We start from the raw sequence: 21,470 nt of genomic DNA, 5'->3' as shown, positions 1-21,470 counted from the left end.
TCTCTAATACGATGTCTAACATATCCTCTCTGTAGATATTAAAACTGTAATTTGGAAGGGATGCCTCCCTTTCGACAACTTCAGATGCTCATATTAAGGCCGCACCTTTTGTGCTTCTTTTACATTATGGACTCCGCTCAGTCCATGGAATTCTCATTGGACTTGGTGCCTTAAAGCACTTTGATCAGCAATAGAATTCTAAAACAAGCTAGTGCATGCATGTTTAACAGAAACTCGCAATTCTCATGTACATCGTTTGTCGCCCCACTATAAAATCCAGACAGGGCTTCCACTCTTCTTTCAATTGCTTCCCCGCTCTTTCAATTCACAGTTCCATACTCGATACAACTTCCATGGCAACAGCTGCGCTGCTCATCGAAGCCAACGCATTAATGAAATTGAAGCAAAACACCTATTACGCACTTTTCGTCCTCTTCCATCAAAACCAGTCACATTAACGTTAAGCAATCAACGTTGCTTTGCTCCCAGAATATTTAAGAACCCTAAACCTCAATGTTTCTTTCCCTCAGACTCTAAATCAGGCCATCCCTCTCAGTCACAGTTCCACGATGTTCTTAAAGACAATTGGCCAGCGGCAGCAAACCCTAATTTCACAGTCGCCCTTAATAAGTTATGGGAAAAGTGTCACAAGGCATTGAGGAAACCAGCAATGGCTGCCGTGCTGTTGGGTTTGTTAGTCATGTACAACCCCAAGTCAGCAGCGTTGGCTGCTCCGGTGGGTCGGGTCGGTGGAAGCTTGACACCCACTTTTACGACTTCGCACCATCGATCTAAATATTCTTCGACCACAATCAAAACGTCCGACCACTACGATGATCCGATCTGGGAGTTTGCAGTCTTATGGTTCACTATTTTCTGCTGTTACGCTGGATTTTTTGCTTGGGTACGTTTCGCCTTTCTCTAAGTTTTACAAGGCTGCCTTGTTTATTTTCGGGACAGTTTTCATCGCTATTTGGGTTTGGGTTCACTTTCTAGGTCAAACAAGTGTTGTCAAGCTCCAGCTTCAGGTATATGAGAATGTATATGCCAAAAAAAGAAAATATATATGTAGATTATTGTCTTCTATTACTATTGGTTAATCTGTATGTATTTGAGTGATATATATAAGGTTACTTCATCGAACACGGGACGAGCAGTGCAAACGGACCTAAAGGAAGATATGTTTTGAGAGGTGAGTTAAATGAAAAAGGTCTTATTTTGGTTATAACAATAAAGGAAGATAGTCTTCTGATTTCATTTTCACCAAATCCTCTGTTTATAGATACAGCAGTATCTCTATTTCGGCAACCTGATTATTGCATTTCCGGTTACTCATGTGTGAGTATAATGCCATTGATCCTCTAAATAATGATCTTTAAATTTCTATTTGAATTTAATTTAACTAAAATTTACATGCATATGATTTCCATTGGATCCCATTTTTGTTGTTATATCTGTCCACATTTCCGTACTTTTGGATGGTTTTGGTCATCGGTTATTAGGTTACATATATTGTCACTGCATATTGTATAGAATTGGATTGGTTTTGGCTGAAGTGTGTCTATATATGTAGATCAAGTTAAAACAGAAACTATGTATACGTTACTAGCTACAACTGCTAACTTGTGTACATGTCAAAACTCAAAAATCAGTGTTAAGGAGCTGAGTTAAGCTTCTCATGTCAATGCTTAATTGTAGGTGGTTATACCAAAGTTCTCTAGAGCAGCGGCACAGCAATGCTTTGATCAACTTGTGTTCAGAGAGAGGGTTAGATATGATGAAGAGACCATTGTCAATGTGGACAATATAAAAACTCATAGCACAACAAGTCAGAGATCAACTAATGAATCTCACAATGACAATGTAGAGGTAACCACTTTGAACTTCAGATCTCGGCTGAATGTCATTGCGAGAATATTTTTTAGATAGGAAAAAGGGATAACTTGTTTTTGCTTTTACTTGCTGCTGTTGGGAAGTCTAAGTTGCCCACTATCATTGACAGCAGTGACTTGAAGAAAGTGATGGAAGAGCTTGCATCCATTGATCCCAGCAGACGAGTATTCGTAAGAATAAAAACTTCTACTAGTAGTGACTTTAAAATTTTGTTTTTCTTTTTTTCTTGAGGGTAAGTATTTATATTTAATGTTCTTTCTGCAGGGAATAGAGGTACTGTGGAATCCTCAGTTCTCTTCAAATGCAGCAAGAAAATAAATTCAATCACCTGATTCTCAGGTGCCCATTTTCTTAAGGCATGTTGATGTCATTCTAGCCCGACCCCCAATTGGCAACCAGCAAATCCAGGAAGTCTCAAGCTGTTCGCACTGGCGGTGCTGCTTGAGTGGCAATTAGACCAGCGAATTGAAGAGGGTCCTGACTTTCTTGTTATTTCGTATTATGAGAAAAAAAAAATCTTACTATATAGTTTGAGATGTTATGCAGACAACTTTTGGACCAACTTGCATGTGTGCTGTTAATTCCAGGTTATCTTTAGTTTGGATCTTTGATGGTTTGCTTGAGGAATACCTTGAAATCCGATGCTAGAAAACCTACGTGATACCATGATAGAATTGGCACATATTGACTAATATTCTTGTTCAATGGTTGCCTTAACACTATCTAGCTTGTTGCTTGGACCCTAAAACTAGACTTTTGTTAGCGGGTTTGGACGTTTTGACTATTACTCATCTGGAAAACTTTTGTTACCTTCTTTATAAATTGGCTCAATGTTGATCTTTCTGCTATTCTCGAGTTATTATCGAAACATAATGCTTCGCAATACCCTCTCACAGAAGGTCGTTGCAACCTAACAAAGTAACAATACCAACTCATTGTCATTGAGATCGTAGTACCTTTTTTAGGAGATAGTGTATTATGTATATGTTGCTTTATTTCACAGAACAAATGATAATAATAAAAATGACCATTAAACGTAGACCCTTGATTCCAAATCGAAACCGATGTCGTTGGAATATTCCTCTTCCAATTAGTGTTCCTTTTCGGCGATCAAAGTTTTGGCTTGTTGTCATCCATTTATTTGTATATGTCTGCATTAATAAGTGTGTGATGTAGTACATAATTGTGTGTGTGTGTGTATTTAGTGTAACATGAGGCATACACGCACCAGAAAGTTGTGTTTGGGTAATGTGGAATCATAATGAAAATGCAACAGGAAATGTGGATATCATTATGTGTTTGCAATATATGTAATATGATGAGCTGACCAAGGCCTTTTTCTTTTGTTTTGGATTTTTTGTGGCAGTTAAACGTGGAATATCATATCCCAGAAGATCCCAAATACTTTGACGTAGAGTGGAAACGTCTAATTGAGCTGACAATATCTCTTTGTTATTTGTACCCCTTAATCTGCTTCTTAGTTATGGTAAGGTCATTGCTCAAATGGGTTGCACTCAAAATTAGAAATTGTTTTCTCCAAGTAGAATTATAGGTATGTGATAGCTGAGTCCAAATGGGTTTAGCTTTATAGCTAGTCTAAATGTGCCTTTTCGCATTAGTACTAGCTTAGTTCAAATCCGAACTCTTAAAGTTGAATTGTAACAGTAGTAGGTTCCTTTGGAAATTGAACTTACTGTTCTTGCAAGTTTTGGAATTACCGTTCATCAAATGGCTTTTATTTGAGATTGTGTATTTTGGAATTGTTTGAACCATTTGTGTGTTAGTGGGAACTTGATGGTTTGGAACTTCAATGATTTTAGGAAACAGATGGGATTATGCCCTTCATGATGCCTCTCATGAAGCTTGCTTGTACTGCACTTGAAATAGTTCCTGTCACACAGCATAAGGTTATCGAATATTTGATAAATAGATTCAAGATTTAGTCATTTGTTGCGCCCCAGATGGCAGTGAGCTGACAAGCAGTATCCATGTTATGTTGCTTCTTCTCAGGTCTGTGTCACCTGTTCTATTGAGTCTTCACTGAACAAGTTTACAATGGATGTGTTGCATAACTCATTATATGTCATCAACTATGTCTGTTTCAGACTTTTATATGCACTACTAAGTGACCATCATCCATATATTGATATCCATTTCATGGCACATGCTGTTTCTCCATAATGCTCATAGCTAGAACATCGTCTTTATAGCTAGGTAGCAGTCACATTGGTAGCTATGACAAATGCCAATGCCACAAACAAGAAAACGACTAGAGAAAGTTTGTTCTTAACCATTTTATTTTAAGACCATAGATCCTGTTTTGGTACAAAGGACTGTAGACTGTAGAGCACTGCTGAGAGTCAATGTTATAGCTACAAATGCCCCTTCAAGACTGGTCATCTCCATCTTGAATCCATTGCTATGATATCTAGCTACTTCAAAAACAATTCTAGAAGGTATTTGTGGTTAAAATTAACCAATTGTATTGGCTTGGACGATCAGACCCTCACTATTTTCACATATGGCAGCTTTCACATATGATCATCTAAGTCTGCAACATAGATCTTTTTCGTCGAAAAATAGTTTTAAGACAGTAGTATGTCTGTTGCAACTTATAGTGCCTCTTTTTTTTTGTAGAACGGCAAGTGGAAAAGATTGATCCCTTACTTGATTGGATGGAGTCCGAATTTGGCTTTAGGCCTGTTGTTTACTCCAGCTTTTGTGGTGGAAAGCAGGAGAAGGGATTTCTAAAAGCTGTAGAAACCCTACTGAAGAAAACAGATGAGTGTGAATTAGCAGCAATTGATGCTATTGCAGGAGCAGCGCACACTCCCTAACAATTGCTCTTGGAATGTTTCGTGGGAAACTGTAGATTGAAGAAGCAATTGAGTTGATTAGACTTGAAGAAGATTGAACATATATGGTCTTATCATAAAGACATAAACTAAGAAACCTCCCGAAAAGATTTCTTATTAGTGTGAAGTTCTCAAGCTCCTCAAAGGGACGGCATGTCAATGACTTACCAAGAAGATAGGATTTGGAAGACTTCCTCATAGGTCCTCCACCGATCTTGCCGAGATCAGTTGCTCCACCACCCACCATCGGGGCAAGAGAGTTGGTGAAGCTCGCGGTGACTGCGTCAATTCATGGAAGAGAGAAAAACTCTCCTAGTGTTTGGCTCCAAAACCAGTTTGGCTAGCAAACAGTCTCTTTTGAGTGCGCGAGCGTGCCAACACCGTGCGGTGTAGTCGTCCAGGCGTCTCTTGACCTGACTTCTTACCAAACGTTGTGGACGAGGAGAGCACCAACCTCGTCACCAAGTTCTTTTCTATGCCTTACGGATAAGGACTTCTGCCTTACAGATAAGGACTTGTGGTGTGATCTCTTGCGTCACCGAGTCGATACTTAGTGTTGTAGACTAAGCAGAGTAATCACTGGGAAGTAGGAGAAAGCACGGGTTTTGCTAAAGCGTGACTTTAGCTTCGCTGGGTTGCAAGGCCGTTACCCTTGCTTCACTGGTTTTAACTAGATTAAATAAGGTAGGTTGCTCCAGAGAAACTTTGATAATCTGAGAGATTAGTTGATTGAAGAGTTGTGTCTTGTTTATCCTTGAAACTTGGTATTTATACCTAGGGCTTCGGCTGTTCCTTGCCACAGAAGAATTATTGATTGAAGATTCCTAATCGGTCTCTGCTACTCGAATCCTATAAGGGCTCGTTTTCCTTATTCCGGAATGGTCGAAGCTGTAACTCAAACCCAAGTAGTCTTATTTTTGGGCCGTATGTATCGGCCCGCTATGCTTAACCTTTTTAAAGGATATTGCCAAAATTACTTTTGGGCTCAAATAACACTAGTTATGGTTTCAGTAACATCCGTTCCAGTCATGATACACACACTCTTATTGTAAGCCATTTATTGTACTTATTATGGAGATGATACTAGCAAACCTTGCAAGTTTTAACTTCAATTAATACAAAAATCTTTTAAAAGTCGTAAATGTAAAAATTTCCCTTTTAGTTTTGTCCACGAGGAGAGAAACTGAAAAATAAAACGGTAAAAACTGCGTTCTCACTCATCAACAAAGAATTTAGTTAGAGCGTCATTGACTAGCTGCATCTAGGGAGGCAACCTTTTAATTGATTACTTGTTTATTAGATGCAATATTGTTGCTGAACGACATAGATCACAAAAAATTACATATCCAAAGAACCTCTATTTTGTTCTTTTTTTTTTCCTCATAGTTTCTTCTATATCATGTATTTAATATAAAGCGTTACCTGACTTCTTATGTTAAAACAACCCATATTTTCTACAATGGCACAAGGAGCTTAGTGCAACTGGCCCAGCCCAATTTTTGGGCAAAAACCTTGCAGGAAGTGAAGCTCTCACATTGCCCCAAATCACCTCATTCAAGGTCAAATTGAAATCAAAATCCCAAATGGCATTTTTCCTGATAAACAGAACCCTAAAATCAATCTGAAACCTCAACCTAATCACCACTGCCCTATCTTCTCGCTCCCGCCAATTCAGCTCCACCGCGGCTGCCGCCGAGCAACCCCAATTGGATGGTGGCGAGTCTTCCTCTTCCTTCCCTTCTCATCCGACCGCCAAGAACACAAAACCAATCATGATGACAGCATACCCATCGAGCCCTCTTCTTCTTCCATTTCAAGGCTCGAAACGGCGTCGTCTTCGGTGACGATGCCATTGTCGTTCATAACAGGGTTGGTGGTGGGGTATAGGTTCTACAACCAAGTGACGACGAGGAAGGCCGATTACTATAGTAGTATGTACAGCGTCTGTGTGTGTGTGTGTGTGTGTGTTTGAATTTGAATTTAAAATTCCAAAGTAACTGTCACAAGTTTAATTGTGATGATCAAATGGTGTAATCGACCGATAGTACTATTCCCTATCCCTCCTCCATGAGGAAGAATATTTTTTGTTACACAATTACACAAGAGAGAGGATGTTGGGCCCCATGGATGGACGGATGCTTCATGCTTTTTTGGTCCCACCCTAACCTAGTCTCAGATTTCTCTAATACAACCCATGCCATATGAACAGAGAAAAAAAAAACAAAACAAAAAAAACAAAAACAAAAAAACACACACATAAAACCATTTTCATTGTTCAAGCATAACGTACATCAACGATTCACCATTACTAACTTCGAATTCCTCCTACTTAGTACTTACTCAAGGGCCATCTTTGCTTTCTTCTCCATCTTTTTCTCCACTAGTTCCTTGGCCACCATCCCAACAAGCCTCTTCTCAAAAGCACCTGATCCCGGGCTTGAAGATGCCATCACCACCAATGTTTTAAATGGCTGAGGCGTAGCTAAGACTTTTTATGGAGATCCTTAGCAAGGCGTTCACCTTGAGGCATAAGGCGTAAGTCTTACGTATAAAATTATAAATTAGCTGTATTTATGTATAGAACTAATCTTATATATAGAACATGTATTGTAACAAAAAAAAAACTTTATAAATTGTCATCCATTCATAATAAGCAAGTATCATATGGTTATGATTCAACAGAGACTCCACAAGTTATCGCTAGACCAGCAATCAGTGAGAGAGTTCATGAAATCATTTGGCTATAACCAATTCTGTAAAAGCCTAAATGAGAAAGTTCATGTGATCATTCGTTTAAAGAAAGAAACGTACCCAAATTTGTTCTTGTTTTTGCTTTTGGATTTGCTTTCAAAACTTTTGGCGAGAGAAATTAGATGAGATTTTGACAATGAGAGACAAGGAGAGGGAGAGAATTTGAAACGAAAGAAAAAACTGAATCGAGATTGGGTTATAACCGCTCAGTGGCAATTTATAGTTACTGAACTTTCAGAGGTGAAAAGCAACTTTTTAACTTCAATTGGGGTGAGCGGTAATTCTAATTTGTCATGAAGTGAGTGAGTGAGAGTTTTTGGGGTAAAATTTTGGTATTGAATCAAATCCCTTTGTTTATTATATATCTTTCTTTTTTTTTATGCAATTTGTCATCTTGTCATAAAATTGAGATTACGTTGTCGTTTTATAAGGAGAGGCCCCTTAGGCCATGAAACAACTTGCTTATTTGGGCTTGGTCACCCTCAGAAAAGGTAGTTGAGAAAAAGAAAGAAGGGAGAAGCGGAGTCTTCACTCACTCTCCGTCTCTTTCCTAGAGCCACCGCCGCTACGTGCTCCGTCCAAGAAACAACACCGGCGATGACGAATGGGAAAGATGCTACTAGTGTTGGATCGATGTTCCGCTCGTCAACTCGGCCTACGGTTCTCTCTCTCTCTCTCTCTCTCTCTCTCTCTCACACACACACACGCACACACACACACACAAATTCGATGAACTTTAGTTTGGATCCTTGAAGCTAAATCTAATAATCGTTTTCAGGCGAGAAGCACCGCAGTTGGTGAAGTTGTGCCTCAGGTTGTGGTGAATGTAGCGAATGAAAACGCTGATCAGGTATGGATTTCTTAGGGTTTTCTTTTTGGGGTTTATGAGTTCATAACAATCTAAATTAGGCCTTTCGGGTTTCCTAGTCGTTTTTTAGGGTTTCTGTCTATGAACAGTACTTCTTCACTTCTTCAGGCAACTGTGCTCACTGGGACTCAGGGTGTTCGCAGATCTGTTGGTGCTACTGAGACCCCAGAGGTAATTTAAGATTATTTTTGTTGTTGTTATTGTTGTTTCCTCAGCTTCCAACTCTTTTGGTTCTGAGCACTATTTTATTATTCTTATCATATCTCATCATTTCATATGAGGCTTCGGCGCTTTGCTCAACGAGTTGTTTCTCTAACACAACCAATGCCATATGAACAAAAAAAAAACGGAACAAAAAACAAACAAAACAAAACATACAACCATTTTCATTTTTCAAGCATGACATCAACCTACATAATCAAGAACCAAAACACACAACCATTTTCATTTTTCAAGCATAACATTAACCTACATAATCAAGAAACAAAACACACAAAACCATTTTCATTGTTCAAGCATAACATCAACGTACACAACGATTCACCATTACTAACTTTGAATTCCTCCTACTTAGTACTTACTCAAGGATCATCTTTGCTTTCTTCTCCATCTTGCTTCTCCACCAGTTCCTTGGCCACCATCTCAACAAGCCTCTTCTCAAAAGCACCTGATCCCGGGCCTGAAGATGCCATCACCACCAATGTTTTAAAAGGCTAAGGCGTAGCCGAGGCGTTTTTGGGAGAGGCTAAGCAAGGCGTTCACCTTGAGGCCTTCAGGCATAAGGTGTAAGCCTTACATATAAAATTATAAATTAGCTGTATTTATGTATAGAACTAGTCTCATATATAGAACATGTATTGTAACAAAAAAAAAAACTTTATAAATTGTCATCCCATTCATAATAAGCAAGTATCATATGGTTATGATTCAACAGAGACTCCACAAGTTATCCCTAGACCAGCAATCAGTGCGAGAGATCATGAAATCATTCGGCTATAACCAATTCTGTATTTCTGTAAAAGCCTAAATGAGAAAGTTCATGTGATCATTTTTTCCCTCATCCAAACACACTCGTAGTTAATATCATGATCTTTGTCCAGAAAACTAAAAGTTAACATCATTATCTTGGAGGAGAAAAGCAGCTTCTTAAGCTTCTTGGAGCAAAAAGAAGAAGGCAAAAAAGATTAACAAGATGTGAATGAAAGATAGAAAGATAGAAAGTTAGTGAAGACATCAACGGTCCGCTAATCAATACAAAAATGTCGAATCAATCTGGGTACACTACTAGAAATTTCCCCATTGCACACTGATAACAGTGGCTAATGCCATTAGCCACTATGCAGCCACTAATTCCCTATCAGTCCCCTCTATAGCAGGTGTTATTGGGGCAATCCACACTGATAAAACATCAGTGGCATCCCAAAACCCAATGCTGCAAGATACCTTTTCCCTTCCCACTGTTACTGAATCAGTGTGTATTCTTAATGCCACCAACATCAGTGGCAAAATTGGGAGTATATATAAAAAAAATAACTCAAAATATATTGTACAATTCATATAAAACTTCAAATATACTATATATTTCTAAAATATATTGTACAATTCATAAAAGTAAAACGAAACTACAACATAAAAAAACAAAAATCTCTTCATGTTCCTCCCCTTAGCTGCATCTGCTACCTCTACCTCCAGCAACTTTCATATGCTTTCTGTCAAATAAATCAAAAGCTCAATAAAAGACTTCAACATACACAAGAATGAAACTGAGATATAGAGCAGCCAAAACAGCAAATTTGTTCAATTCAATCAGTATCCTAAATTTAAACTTGTTAACAACACATAACAAAAATGTCTACGAATGAAAATAATGAGTTCTTGTATATGATTATTAAAAAACGCCACTGATACCAAAACAAGATACAAAGCTAATACCTATTAGTTTCTTATGGATCCTGTACGATATCTGTATCTTCTTAATAATGCTTTAGCTTCCTGCAAATTAAAGACTAAGGCAGTGATGATAGGCAATGAGTATGTAGTCATCTCCAAAAATTGGAATCTTGAAATACTTGTGCTTAACCTGATTAACTGTAGTAAATCCTTGCCGTAAATCTTGAACTTATGAACTTGGCTAAAGCTTTTTTGGAGCCTACACACAAAGTAGAGAAATACTTATTCAATTTGGCGTGCATGTAGTTTTTGATATGCAGAAGAACTACAAATGTATATATGTACTTGTATAAGCGTGGGGTTTTCTACCAAGGGAAAACGAAAGTTCAGAACTGACTACCAGCATTTTCATACTCTGTATGGAAAATTGCTGTTGCACTTTGTTTGGCATTACTTTTACATATTTTTGTGAATCTGCATATCAGGTGAAGGCAAGTATTGCCGAAGTGAGCAATGCCATATAAGTATATCTAAACGCACATGCCAGTATCACACATTCTTAATATACTTGTAAAAGTGATATGCAAAATAAATATTACATCCCACTACTAAAAATGGAAATTAGAAACCAGTTTAGTTCATTAATAAATTTTGTTTGTAAATCTCACTACTAAGTTTATCTGCAATTCAAAAAAAATTAAAATTAAAAAATTATTCACTTACTTGATCAAACTGTTTGAGAAAAGTAGTCTCCTGCTCCTCCAAGGCAACCAAAAGCTAATCCACCTTCAGGTTAACTGAGGAGGTAAGAAGAAATATCCAATAAATTTGTAAACTAATCCGAACCAAAATATTTATTAGTTAGGTACATAAGTATAAAATGCAGTAATGAATTAAGCTAAGTAATCAAGGTTATCAGACAAAACATATCAGAATGAAACAAAAAAGGCTAACTATTGGTACCCACAAAAAAAAGAAGCAATACACAGAAACAACCCAAAATAAGACTTGATGATCAATATTCAAACTTGATTGAATACTCACCACCCACAAAGGCAAACCATCAATTTTTCTGAGACTAAGCTTTAGATCTGAAACAGGGGAACAAAAAGGAAGACTAAGCCACGTTTCTTTCTTTTCCTACTCAAAGCAAACCACTTGACTATTTATGTATCAAATACTTGGCTAACCCAGCAATTCTTTCATGTACAGTTTATATATATTCAATTTCCATATGACTAAAGCCATTCAATGGAAACGTCTATTTCACATTTTCACGGTAATCTTCATAACTGACATACATAACCCCCAAAGTTCATAAATTTAGACCCGAAATTACATAACTCCCATTCCAAACCAATCGCAGAACCAAAATTACAGATCTTATCATGAAAAGTGGGGAAGAATAATATATATGAAGTGCTTACCAACTGTAAAGCTCCATGCCTTCAATTCTCCATATCGCCAAGGAACAGACAACATGAGCTCCTCATTCAAGACTGGATTCAAGTTACTCCTTACTACAGTTGTCTGAATAGTATACATCGTCACCAACAAATAGAAATATCAGTCTGATGTGAAACACAGTTTAAATAATTTGATAAATAGAAAAACAGAGTACCTTTCTACGAAGATATTCATCGGGGATGCCGTACTCTTCCGATCTCGTCGGCCCTATACCCGACCTAAGCTTCGGCCGAGAATGGTCTGGATCCAGAAGACGGTGTTGACGAACCCATCACTTGTTGATAGCGCCGGTGATGACGACTTCCATATAGAAACGTTTGGTGTCTTGATCGGTGTCTGATCTGGTCATATCGGAGTTCGATCTATGTGCGATGTGCCTGTGTGAGAGTGTGATGGAGGAAGAGAGGCGGAAGAGAGAGAAAGAGGAATTGACGAAGGGAAAAGTGAGGCTATCAGAAACTATTTATATCGCGTTACTCATTAGGGTTCCTGACTTATAGCCAAAACGATGTCGTTTTGGTATCTTCAGTTTTTTTCGGTTCGATTCGGTTTTTGACACTGATGATATTTGGAACAATAATATGTTAGGGTCACTATTGTCAGTGTGATGAAACAAATTCACACTGATCTTTGATTGGTTGCTCCCAAAATCACAAAACAAAACTATTCCATTTCTGTTGACACCGTTAACAGTGTCATTGAGATTAAACAATTAATATGTTCTATATACTGTTCATAATACACACTGATGGTCAGTGAGAGGGAAAAAAAACCCACCAATCTTTTATATCAGTGTAATACTATTCATTTTGGGACTGAAGATTTTTTAGTGGCTAAAAAAAGGGTGCTAATGGAGAAATTTGTAGTAGTGGTATTGACATATAATTCAATAATATTAGCATAAAAATTCTCCATTAAATATCTGGCATAAATACTTGGTTCTTTTGTATGAGTTTGATTGAATGTTCGACTCAAGGAACTAGAACATGATCCATTGATCCAACTTCTGAAGTATCAATAACATCAGCATAGCAAAGGGGTTCACCTAAACTAATTAGTTACAACATAATCCCCACCAAAACATGTCTCTAACAAATTACCCTTCCATTTTATCTCCAGCTTCCACCACTTCCACACTCTCTCTCTCAGTGTTGTAACAAGGGTGGAGAGTACTTTTGCAACAAAAAGAAACAACTGAGATAATTTTTCACTGATTTCGTATGCAGGGACAATCATATATGCCAAATACGGAACATGGTATCAGACTGAAACTGCCAAACCCTTGTCTTGGAGTTAGTTCACCGTTTCATTACACTCGCAAATACTGATTAATAACAAAATATTCTGACCTATGTAATCGAAAAAGAACATTATGCTCACATAACATAGCAGCTTCAAACCAAAATTTAACAACAGACATGAGTTTTCCTATATGAGAGACATGACAAAAGATGCTAGCTTTATGATATACAAGTGAAGTTCAACATCGTCTCAGCAAACAATTTGTGGCTGAATGATAGAAAACAAAGTGTCAAAAGTCAGCTAATAAAGACCCTTGAGTTCTAACTTCTAACTGAGTTCAGCCTTAACTCCTTCTGAAAGAAAGCGAGATTGAGACCAGCACCTTGTATAGGTTGGGGAAAAGCCCCTTCCCAAATTTCAGCTTCCTGAAACGTATAAAAGAAATAAATACATAAATAAAAAATAAAAAATAAAAAACAAACTATATGATTCCAGAAGTAAATGAGACTTAAGCAGCATAACATATAGCTTTCAAATGAGGAAATTCTATTCAGTACTTTACCTCACTCAAAAAATTGAAGTCATGCCCTTGATCCCTATCTAGAGATGGCGGAACTTCTTCTACACTTTTAGAAGGTAAAGTTTGCTTAATTTTCTCAATTTCCTTTTGCATAAGAGGACCTAAGTTCTTGCGAAACGTCTGATAGAATCATAGAAATAGGGTTATGACTGGTTTCAGTAATGTACAAGAAAGGATATAGTGACAGTAAACTCACTAGATATCAATGGCTCCAAGAAATTCTGGGCAAGATTTCCACTTTGACAAGTTCTCCAAACAGCATAGGCATTTTTGGGAACTTTGTTTTTCTTTTAGCAACCAAATCACTAGCATCATGTATGCTTTGCCTCATAACCCTGTAATAAATTTACGGTTTTTAATTCCTTGCTCCACTAATAATCCATTGTAATACTAAAATTTACAAGTGTTCTGTTTTGCCTAAAGCCTGATAACCCTGTAACAAATTTACGGTTTTTAATTCCTTGCTCCACTAATAATCCATTGTAATACTAAAATTTTCAAGTGTTCTGTTTTGCTTCAAAAATTCAAATAATATTTGGTGCCTCCACCATTATAGTTGATGGAACACTTCAGCTTAGCATATCTTAAGGAATAGTAAACCATCACTTATTAGGCAGCACTACTAAATCAAAGACACACTTTCTTTTACTAGAAATCCAAGCCAACTTCTTGGAAGCTGGTCTGGGAACAGCCGTCAATTTTATTGTAGTAACACCTGCATTAGGAGAAAATATTTAGGAAAAATTACAAGCGAAGTTCTGAAATCAGATATGTATTACAAAGCACAAAACATAAACAGTAATAGGAATTGAAAGACTAAGGTTAAATAAAAGCCATTATTGAGAAATTTTCACCTATAGCATCTGGCTGCTTGGCATCAGGACTGCCATAATATGCAACTGAGAGGGGATCTGGATGTTCTTCCAGAACACTTTTCATGGTATCTGGTGCAATCACGTCCTGTAACTAGTTGGCACTTCATCATTATGATTCTCTTCTCCATATAAACAAACAAGTTCTTGAGGTTTCTTGGCCCAATAAACCACATCAAGGCCCAGGGATTCTTCTTGAGAAAATGTAACATTTTTCAGATTCTCCATGTCAGCTTCTAAGTTTCTTAGACTATGCTCTTCTCTTGTAATCTGAAATCTCTGATTTTCTGGTTGCACCAAGTCTATTTCCATCATCTCCTCTTGTTCACTTTGATGATCCTCGCCACTTATCACATGGCAGGAAGGTTCTCTATTATTCCCACAAAAGATCTCATGGTTTTGAGTCTTCTGACCTTCTTCCTGAATTCAATCTTCAGCACTGCTATATCTGGAGTCTTTATCTGCTCTCCATTGGTTTCATTATCTTCACCATATTGCTTAACTTAGTTTTGAGGCTGTTTCTCAATGCCAATGAATGTATCAATGTTGGCACATTCTTCTTGGGAGAACCTATGCCATTGAAGCTGCTCTACGATTTCTTCCGAGTTAGCTCCATTACTCGATGTTATTAACTCCATACCAAAGTCCATCAGGTGAGATGAAAGTAAACTGGAGATAAAAATTACTTGTCAAGAAATATTAAAGGAAGATATTGCAAAAAGAATACACGATCTCAGAAATTTACTGAACTTTGAGCATAATCAAATGGTTTTAGATACCTTCTGACTGAGGCGTAATAAGTTGAGAAAATACCGTGGCAGGCACCAAATTCCACATGATCATACTGCATAAACACAAACTGACATCTCAGGCATATCACTGAGAAAACTTAATCTTAACAATGAAAATGCTAATAAGGAACTTTGGATATTATTAACAACTAGTGTCTCTTCAGTCCTTGAAAGGAGAAAAGTAAATATATGAAAAAGAATTCATGACAAGTGAAATGGAAGTAGAATGAAATTATTTTAGGCTTAAAGGAGCTGACAATATAGTTGAGCATGAACATGAGTACGTGACTTACTATTTCTGATGAAAGTCGTCCTATTCCGTTCCACTCTGCACATTCTGTTCCATATCATGCTGAAATTGTGTGAAATTGTACAAACTAAAATAAAGTAATGAAACATCGAGGACCACAAATTTAATGCCTTTAAGTGTGATTTCTTTGTGAGATGCCAAATGCTCACTGAAATGTAATGAAACATATATGTTAAGTATGATTACAACATACAGGGAAATTGCTGATTACATGCACGTGAGATATGCAACTTACCCACTGACATCTTCAAGGCACCCCATATCAAAAGCATCAAGTTCAAACCTATCCGGTATGATTACAGAGTTGAAAGCCGCACACAGCATTTCTGCAGGTGCATTGTCTTTTGTGCTAGACACAAATTTCTTGATGTCTAGTAGCACTTCATTGCAGTCATCAAAAAGATATTCAACTTTTCTCGAGTATATTCGAACAACACTCAGAAGTAGGTAGGCTAGTACTCTATAACGAATTGAGGTAAAAATCAATGTGGGTGAAATTCTGAAGAAGAAAATGAATGAAAGTTTTTACCTTTTTCTGCGAAAATTTAAGATGACTTGTGGGTAAAAGCCGATGGACCATGAAATGAAGGCCAACCAACCCAGAACTTCGTATGTGATTTCGAGTGGGACTGAATTCCAAGACGCCATTTTTGATTTCTCTCTGCAAATTTGGAATTCCCACTCTGCCGGAATGAGAGGTTGAGGAAGAAGAATTTTTTGTTTATTTTCTTTGTTTGACTCTATGTGGGCCCCATTTGGTGACGTGTCCGGGCTGTGATTGGCGCCTTTTCCTTTAAGTTTTGGCTTTGTTGGTTTGTAATTTGAGAAATTCTTAGGTGGGCAGTGATTGGTACCCAAACTTCTCCACTGGCTTTGGGGCCACACAATCAGAATTTTTTTTTTTTTCCTCTTTTTCGAAACTGTTTTTGCTCTCTAAATGTACAATACCCAAAAGACCCTCTTGCTGGACAGTGATTGATCTGCCGCACCACGTGGCAGTGCGGGTGCCCCACCCAATTCTTTCTCTTGTAATTTTGTATGGGTAGAGGTGATGGCCAGTTTAGTTTAGCAGTCTGCAGTTCCAAGGTTTTGTGAATGAGGCCGTTTTCATGGGCATATTCATTGAGTTTCTTATAAAAGGCTTGATTTTTTCATATGGATAATGGATATGAAGGTTTTATTTAGTCATGTTTTCTAATTTGTAAGGCGCCAATGGCATCATCCTATATCTCATCAAACAAATTACTCATTCCGGCTTTAGATGGATTCAACTTAGAAAAATTATACTGTATATTAATATATCAATATATCAAGTAGACTAAGGTCCCGTTTGGGATTGCTTCGTTTTTAAAAAAATCAGCTTTTGTTCAAAATTTTAGATTTTATTGTGTTTGGTAAATAAATAAAAAGCAAGTTTAATTAAAAGTTATTGGTCACTGGCAGAAGATTTTAGAAGCAGTCTAGAGGTTGCTTTTAGAAGCTGTTATGGATCAAAACACACTCTGCAGTTGTTTTATGTACTGACAACACTTTTAAAAATATTATTTACCAAACATGAAACTGTTTTAATTCACAGCTGATTATTCTCACAACACAACAGCAGCGTTTTTTTTTTAAGTCACAGCAATCTCAAACTAGCCCTAAATTGACTTGATCTCAAATTAATCTACTTCTTAATTGAGCTAGTTTCCTTCAATATCAAGCTACTCTACCTAATGTATCGGTACATTAATATATCATAGAGGAACTCTTGAACTTAGTTATGTTTTACAAATTTGGGTATCCACCCTCTTAAAAAAGTATGATGAGTGGTGTGATTAAAGTCGAGCACATTCAAGGAACACAAAACTCTTCGAACCATTAAGGCGCTAACCACCTCTTGTCCAATGCATACTAATCAGATGAAACATGCATATAGCATCAAGCTATTTCTTTGTTGTCTTAGGAGTACGGCTGGTGTTGCCTTGAATAATGTTTTCGTTACTTCTGTTTCGATAAACCCTCATATGGGCAATGTCCACCAAATTGGCAAAAAGGCAGAGAAATGTAAGTAATTCCAATTCCCAATCAGTTTAGGCAATGCCAATTTAAGGAGAAACAAAACCCCATATATTCATACTTCAACCCTAAGCCCCAAACAAAATTTTGAGACCCAAGTGGCCGGTTATACTGTACAGAAAGTCAGAACAATACTTTTTTGCAGAATCATTACAAAATAAAATCATACATCTTGGGCCCAACGAAGCTCTTGTACAATTTTCACCAGCAAAACAAAAGTTCTAGACATTTTCAGACACTTGGTGATTATTAGAACTGACAAGGGGCTCCAAGTCCTCCTTGCTGGTGATCATTTTAGGAGATATCAATGGCTTCTTGGAAGGATACAGAACATAATGTTGGCAAATGAAAAGAAGATCAAATGATACACATATCTGCAATAGTATAAACCACGGTGAGTATCATAAGTGACAGAAAATATGTATTGATTATGTTGAAACGTCAATATCAATCCATTTATACCAAAGATAGCAGTGTCTTCCCTATGTTTCCATAAAAGTTCACCCAAGAATCTGCAGGCACAAATTCAAAACAAGTTAATATGAATCCACTGGATGTCAATTAATTTGCAACAGTTACATATATTTGGTTAAGGTAGAGATGCGGGTGAACCTTGATCAATAGACTGCACAGCCATTTGTGCATAACTTCCCACTCCTCCCGAAAGATCAAGTAGAATAAAGAAAATACTTAATCCATCTGTGCTCTTTCTTATGAAGTTCATGTATGCCTATATTCATTTCAAAATATATTCTGTATTAGTACAGGCACATTGTCTTTCATTGCAAATCTTAAAACAAATACAACTTCATTCAGCAGTGAACAGTACTATATGTAGACTATAGTTTCTATGTCAAATAGGGATTATCTAGGAAACTAACGTATATAGCCTCTCAATGACACCATCATGAACTATATATTTAAGGGAGAGTACTAAACCTGGGGAGTATATTGGATGACTGTCATAAAAACTTGAATTGAGCTGCAGCATAATTAAATTAACTGAAGTTAGAAAGGGATTCCATACAAACCAATCCTTTTTTTTTTTTTGAGAACCATACAAAACCAATCTTATGATACATTTATTCAATTAATTCCAAGCTCCTAGATCATGATCGTGTAACTCTATAGCAAAAACTAAATTTTTGTCATAATTGCCACTGACAGTACTAAAATGAAACTGCAACTGCACAAAAATAAAAGGTAACTGTATCTTATATACTTGAAGATAGAGATGAGCCAAAGCCAAGAATGAGTTGGCAGAGCAACCAAGGTGCAAACTGCAGCAAATAGCCACACACCAAAGACGATTCCAATGGCAATCTTGGATACTTTCTGACTTCCTCGCTGCATACATAAAGCCATATCGATGAACAACATTAAGGTGAGACCAATGTGAAGCTAGTTTGTGTGACAAAATGATCAGGCTATATATATGATATGGAATATATACCGCATTGAAAAATTAACCAAGGAGACAATTGGAGATGATTATTTACTTACTTCATAGGTTGCAATTTGGAAAAGGATAATGGATGTTACAAAAACGGCATGAACAGAGAAAGCAACATCATTTGCAGCTACAGGTATCATCTGCATCAGTACAAACAAAATGACTTCATCTTTTAACTAATACAAAGTTATATATTCCACTGTCATTCGAATTTTTCTTTTTTGGCTTAATAAATTGGAGTGTTAGAGAGGTTGCTCCTCTGCTATCACTCAATGCATCAAAAAAAAAAAAAACAAAGTTATATATGTATGTACGTGTTAATTAGTACTAAGATCACTGTTGCAATATCACATTGTTCATCTTTTAAACTTACATACTAGGGAATCGCTCATCTAATAACCGTTTGCAAATTCACTTTTCCCCGTACAGTCTCTCTTCTAGCAAAGAACTACTCTCTCTTAGACGATCATGCACTTCCAGTACATATATACTCATAACACCAGTAATGTGGCCTAATTTGTTAAAAATGTTCTTAAAATTATATGAGTTGTATCCATTGAACTATTTAAGCTCAAGAATCTAGTGCGTAACAACATTTGCTTGATTAACAATTTCAACCTGAGAGGTAATAATGTAAATAAACGAACATTAAAAGTAGGGCGGGAAAAATAAATTACCAACCTCTCCGAAACCGTACTTTTCAAAGTACTGCTTCTGAACGGCGGAGCTGAAGTAAAGAGAGGCGTTGTAAATGAGATACGACGAGTGTTTCGTCCAATTCAGCACCACAAAATCGATGCTCAGCCCCACAACACTGATTAATCAGCACCGCCGGCGCCGTCGCCGTGAACAAACTCTTCAAATTAATACGAAATCTCTGAATTGAACTGAATTCAGGTGAAGTGAAGGAAATGATCGTATTCATACGTACCTTTTTCGACGGAAATTCAAGAACACTTGAGGGTAGAAGCCGACAGCCCAAAACGTGAAAGTCAACCACCCCAGAACTCTGTATGTGATCTCCAGCTGAATCGAATTCCACGACGCCATCGTCTGAATATCCCAGTTCCGACCGATTCTCAAGATCACTCTGCGGAAATCCCAGGGAAATAGGAATCTTGAATTTCTTTATAGAGAGAAGAAAAAGATGCAGGAGGACTTGTTTGCATGCGTTAAATATCTGTGTTGGGGTTTTCGATTGGCGCCATTCAGGTGGGCCCACACTGACGACGTGGCCTTCCTCCCATTGTTCATTTATTTTCCACAAAGTTGGTTATATTTCTATTTCAGCCTTTCAGGAGGGTACGTTCATGAATCGAGGCCATTACATAGCCATGTTCATTATTCAATTCTTTATAGATATGATGTCCTTCTGCACAATTTCATAAACGTTAAATTTAGTAATGATTTTAATTTGGAAAAGTCCAATGAGAGAGATTTCATGCCACATTGCCAATCTCGGAGCTGACCCGCCTTGCGTTGTTCGTATAGTATGTAAGATGTTTCATTCTCTTAATTAATCTACATGTGGGTTGTAAAATACAATGCAATAGGCTCAACGTATGTCTTGGATTGCGGCCTAAGACATACGTTAGTTAGTACTTAAGAGTAGCTTCATTTTCTGCAAGCTATAATCGTGGTCAAGAATAATAGGCAGCTCGGAGGAGATGACCACATCAACATTTTCTAAGAACTTACGATCACATATGAATCGTCATCTCTAGGAATATAAATGCTTCAAAGATATGTGAGGATTTAAGATTCTCCATAGATTCATCGTATTCACTTATTAGATTTTAACTGCCTATTTCACAATATCAACTTAATATCACATTCATCTAAATAGAAAAATACATATTTGACCGTAAAATCAACTTTTATAAATTCGAGAAATTTTAAATACACACTCCTAATCACTTAATACACATCCATATTATTTTATATTTCAAATTAGATTTTGTAGGTAGGTTAAATGACCAAAACAGATATATATGCATTAGAAGAAGAAAAAAATAGTCATTTTCCTTATATTATTCTGTTTATGTATAAATAGTTAGATAAACACAACAAATTTCTATACATGGCCTCCCAATTTAATACAAGAATAAAGTTAGTGTTTAAGGATATCTTTATTTCTGTTTAATCCAAACTCTAGGTTACTTGACCTAGTGGTAATAGGGTTCAATTAGAAGAATCTAGAGATTCTCTTTCCTTGTATGATTCTAACTCTATGCATTGTAATCCTCTATATAAAGAGGCCCCTATTATCAATGAGAATACGCAGTAAATTTCTCTCAGTTTCTGATTCCCTAAAACACATTATCAGCACGAGCCCTAACCCTGAAACCCTAAATTCGTAACCTTCAAATATCAGAAATTAACCACCGCCGCCTACCTTGAAGCTCTCAATCCCAGGAACCCAGAACCGGCGACACCACCC

The 21,470-nt window shown here is 37.0% G+C and overlaps 2 protein-coding genes and 2 long non-coding RNA genes across 5 annotated transcripts; 1 reads left to right on the top strand and 3 right to left on the bottom strand.

The window, feature by feature from the left end:
• Positions 1 to 223: 223 nt before the first annotated feature.
• LOC112184407 lies at positions 224 to 2,811 on the top strand. Its single transcript, XR_005805627.1, has 6 exons — positions 224 to 904; positions 997 to 1,028; positions 1,130 to 1,192; positions 1,699 to 1,869; positions 2,006 to 2,063; positions 2,158 to 2,811. It is a non-coding gene; the product is annotated as an uncharacterized LOC112184407 (long non-coding RNA).
• Positions 2,812 to 9,897: 7,086 nt separating this feature from the next.
• LOC112183321 lies at positions 9,898 to 10,990 on the bottom strand. 2 transcript variants are annotated; one of them, XR_002929833.2, is made up of 4 exons: positions 10,981 to 10,990; positions 10,448 to 10,516; positions 10,300 to 10,359; positions 9,898 to 10,076 (listed from the first exon to the last, which is right to left on the bottom strand). It is a non-coding gene; the product is annotated as an uncharacterized LOC112183321 (long non-coding RNA). The 2 variants fall into 2 exon arrangements; XR_005806013.1 differs by lacking the exon at positions 10,981 to 10,990 and having other exon boundaries at positions 10,448 to 10,569.
• A 4,532-nt stretch (positions 10,991 to 15,522) lies between these two features.
• Positions 15,523 to 16,232, bottom strand: LOC112189607 (sister chromatid cohesion 1 protein 2-like). The gene is made up of 3 exons (XM_024328950.2): positions 16,049 to 16,232; positions 15,755 to 15,979; positions 15,523 to 15,667 (listed from the first exon to the last, which is right to left on the bottom strand). Exons 1-3 carry the CDS (start codon positions 16,165 to 16,167, stop codon positions 15,523 to 15,525), a joined length of 489 nt encoding a protein of 162 aa, XP_024184718.2. The 5' UTR covers positions 16,168 to 16,232.
• Positions 16,233 to 17,605: 1,373 nt separating this feature from the next.
• On the bottom strand, positions 17,606 to 20,186 carry LOC112188381 (cystinosin homolog). Its single transcript, XM_024327485.2, has 8 exons — positions 19,962 to 20,186; positions 19,712 to 19,844; positions 19,081 to 19,170; positions 18,800 to 18,924; positions 18,517 to 18,559; positions 18,190 to 18,307; positions 18,040 to 18,089; positions 17,606 to 17,951 (listed from the first exon to the last, which is right to left on the bottom strand). Exons 1-8 carry the CDS (start codon positions 20,078 to 20,080, stop codon positions 17,799 to 17,801), a joined length of 831 nt encoding a protein of 276 aa, XP_024183253.1. The 5' UTR covers positions 20,081 to 20,186; the 3' UTR covers positions 17,606 to 17,798.
• Between the last annotated feature and the right edge of the window lie 1,284 nt (positions 20,187 to 21,470).

The sequence above is a fragment of the Rosa chinensis genome, chromosome 2 (genome assembly GCF_002994745.2).
Source record: "Rosa chinensis cultivar Old Blush chromosome 2, RchiOBHm-V2, whole genome shotgun sequence".
In the NCBI taxonomy this organism is placed as follows: domain Eukaryota; kingdom Viridiplantae; phylum Streptophyta; class Magnoliopsida; order Rosales; family Rosaceae; genus Rosa; species Rosa chinensis.
Note: the sequence above shows the minus strand (reverse complement) of the source record. Positions and strands in the feature narration are given on the sequence as shown.

What these genes read in the sequence shown, in the direction of transcription:
- LOC112189607 (XM_024328950.2), bottom strand. Translation starts at nt 16,167, where the DNA reads ATGGCGTCTTGGAATTCAGTCCCACTCGAAATCACATACGAAGTTCTG. An exon ending in TTAAATTTTCGCAGAAAAAG is followed by an intron (nt 15,980 to 16,048) that starts GTAAAAACTTTC and finishes AATTCGTTATAG; the next exon opens with AGTACTAGCCTACCTACTTC. An exon ending in TGCCTTGAAGATGTCAGTGG is followed by an intron (nt 15,668 to 15,754) that starts GTAAGTTGCATA and finishes ATTACATTTCAG; the next exon opens with TGAGCATTTGGCATCTCACA.
- LOC112188381 (XM_024327485.2), bottom strand. Translation starts at nt 20,080, where the DNA reads ATGGCGTCGTGGAATTCGATTCAGCTGGAGATCACATACAGAGTTCTG. An exon ending in TTGAATTTCCGTCGAAAAAG is followed by an intron (nt 19,845 to 19,961) that starts GTACGTATGAAT and finishes CTGATTAATCAG; the next exon opens with TGTTGTGGGGCTGAGCATCG. An exon ending in TCCAAATTGCAACCTATGAA is followed by an intron (nt 18,925 to 19,080) that starts GTAAGTAAATAA and finishes TTATGTATGCAG; the next exon opens with CGAGGAAGTCAGAAAGTATC.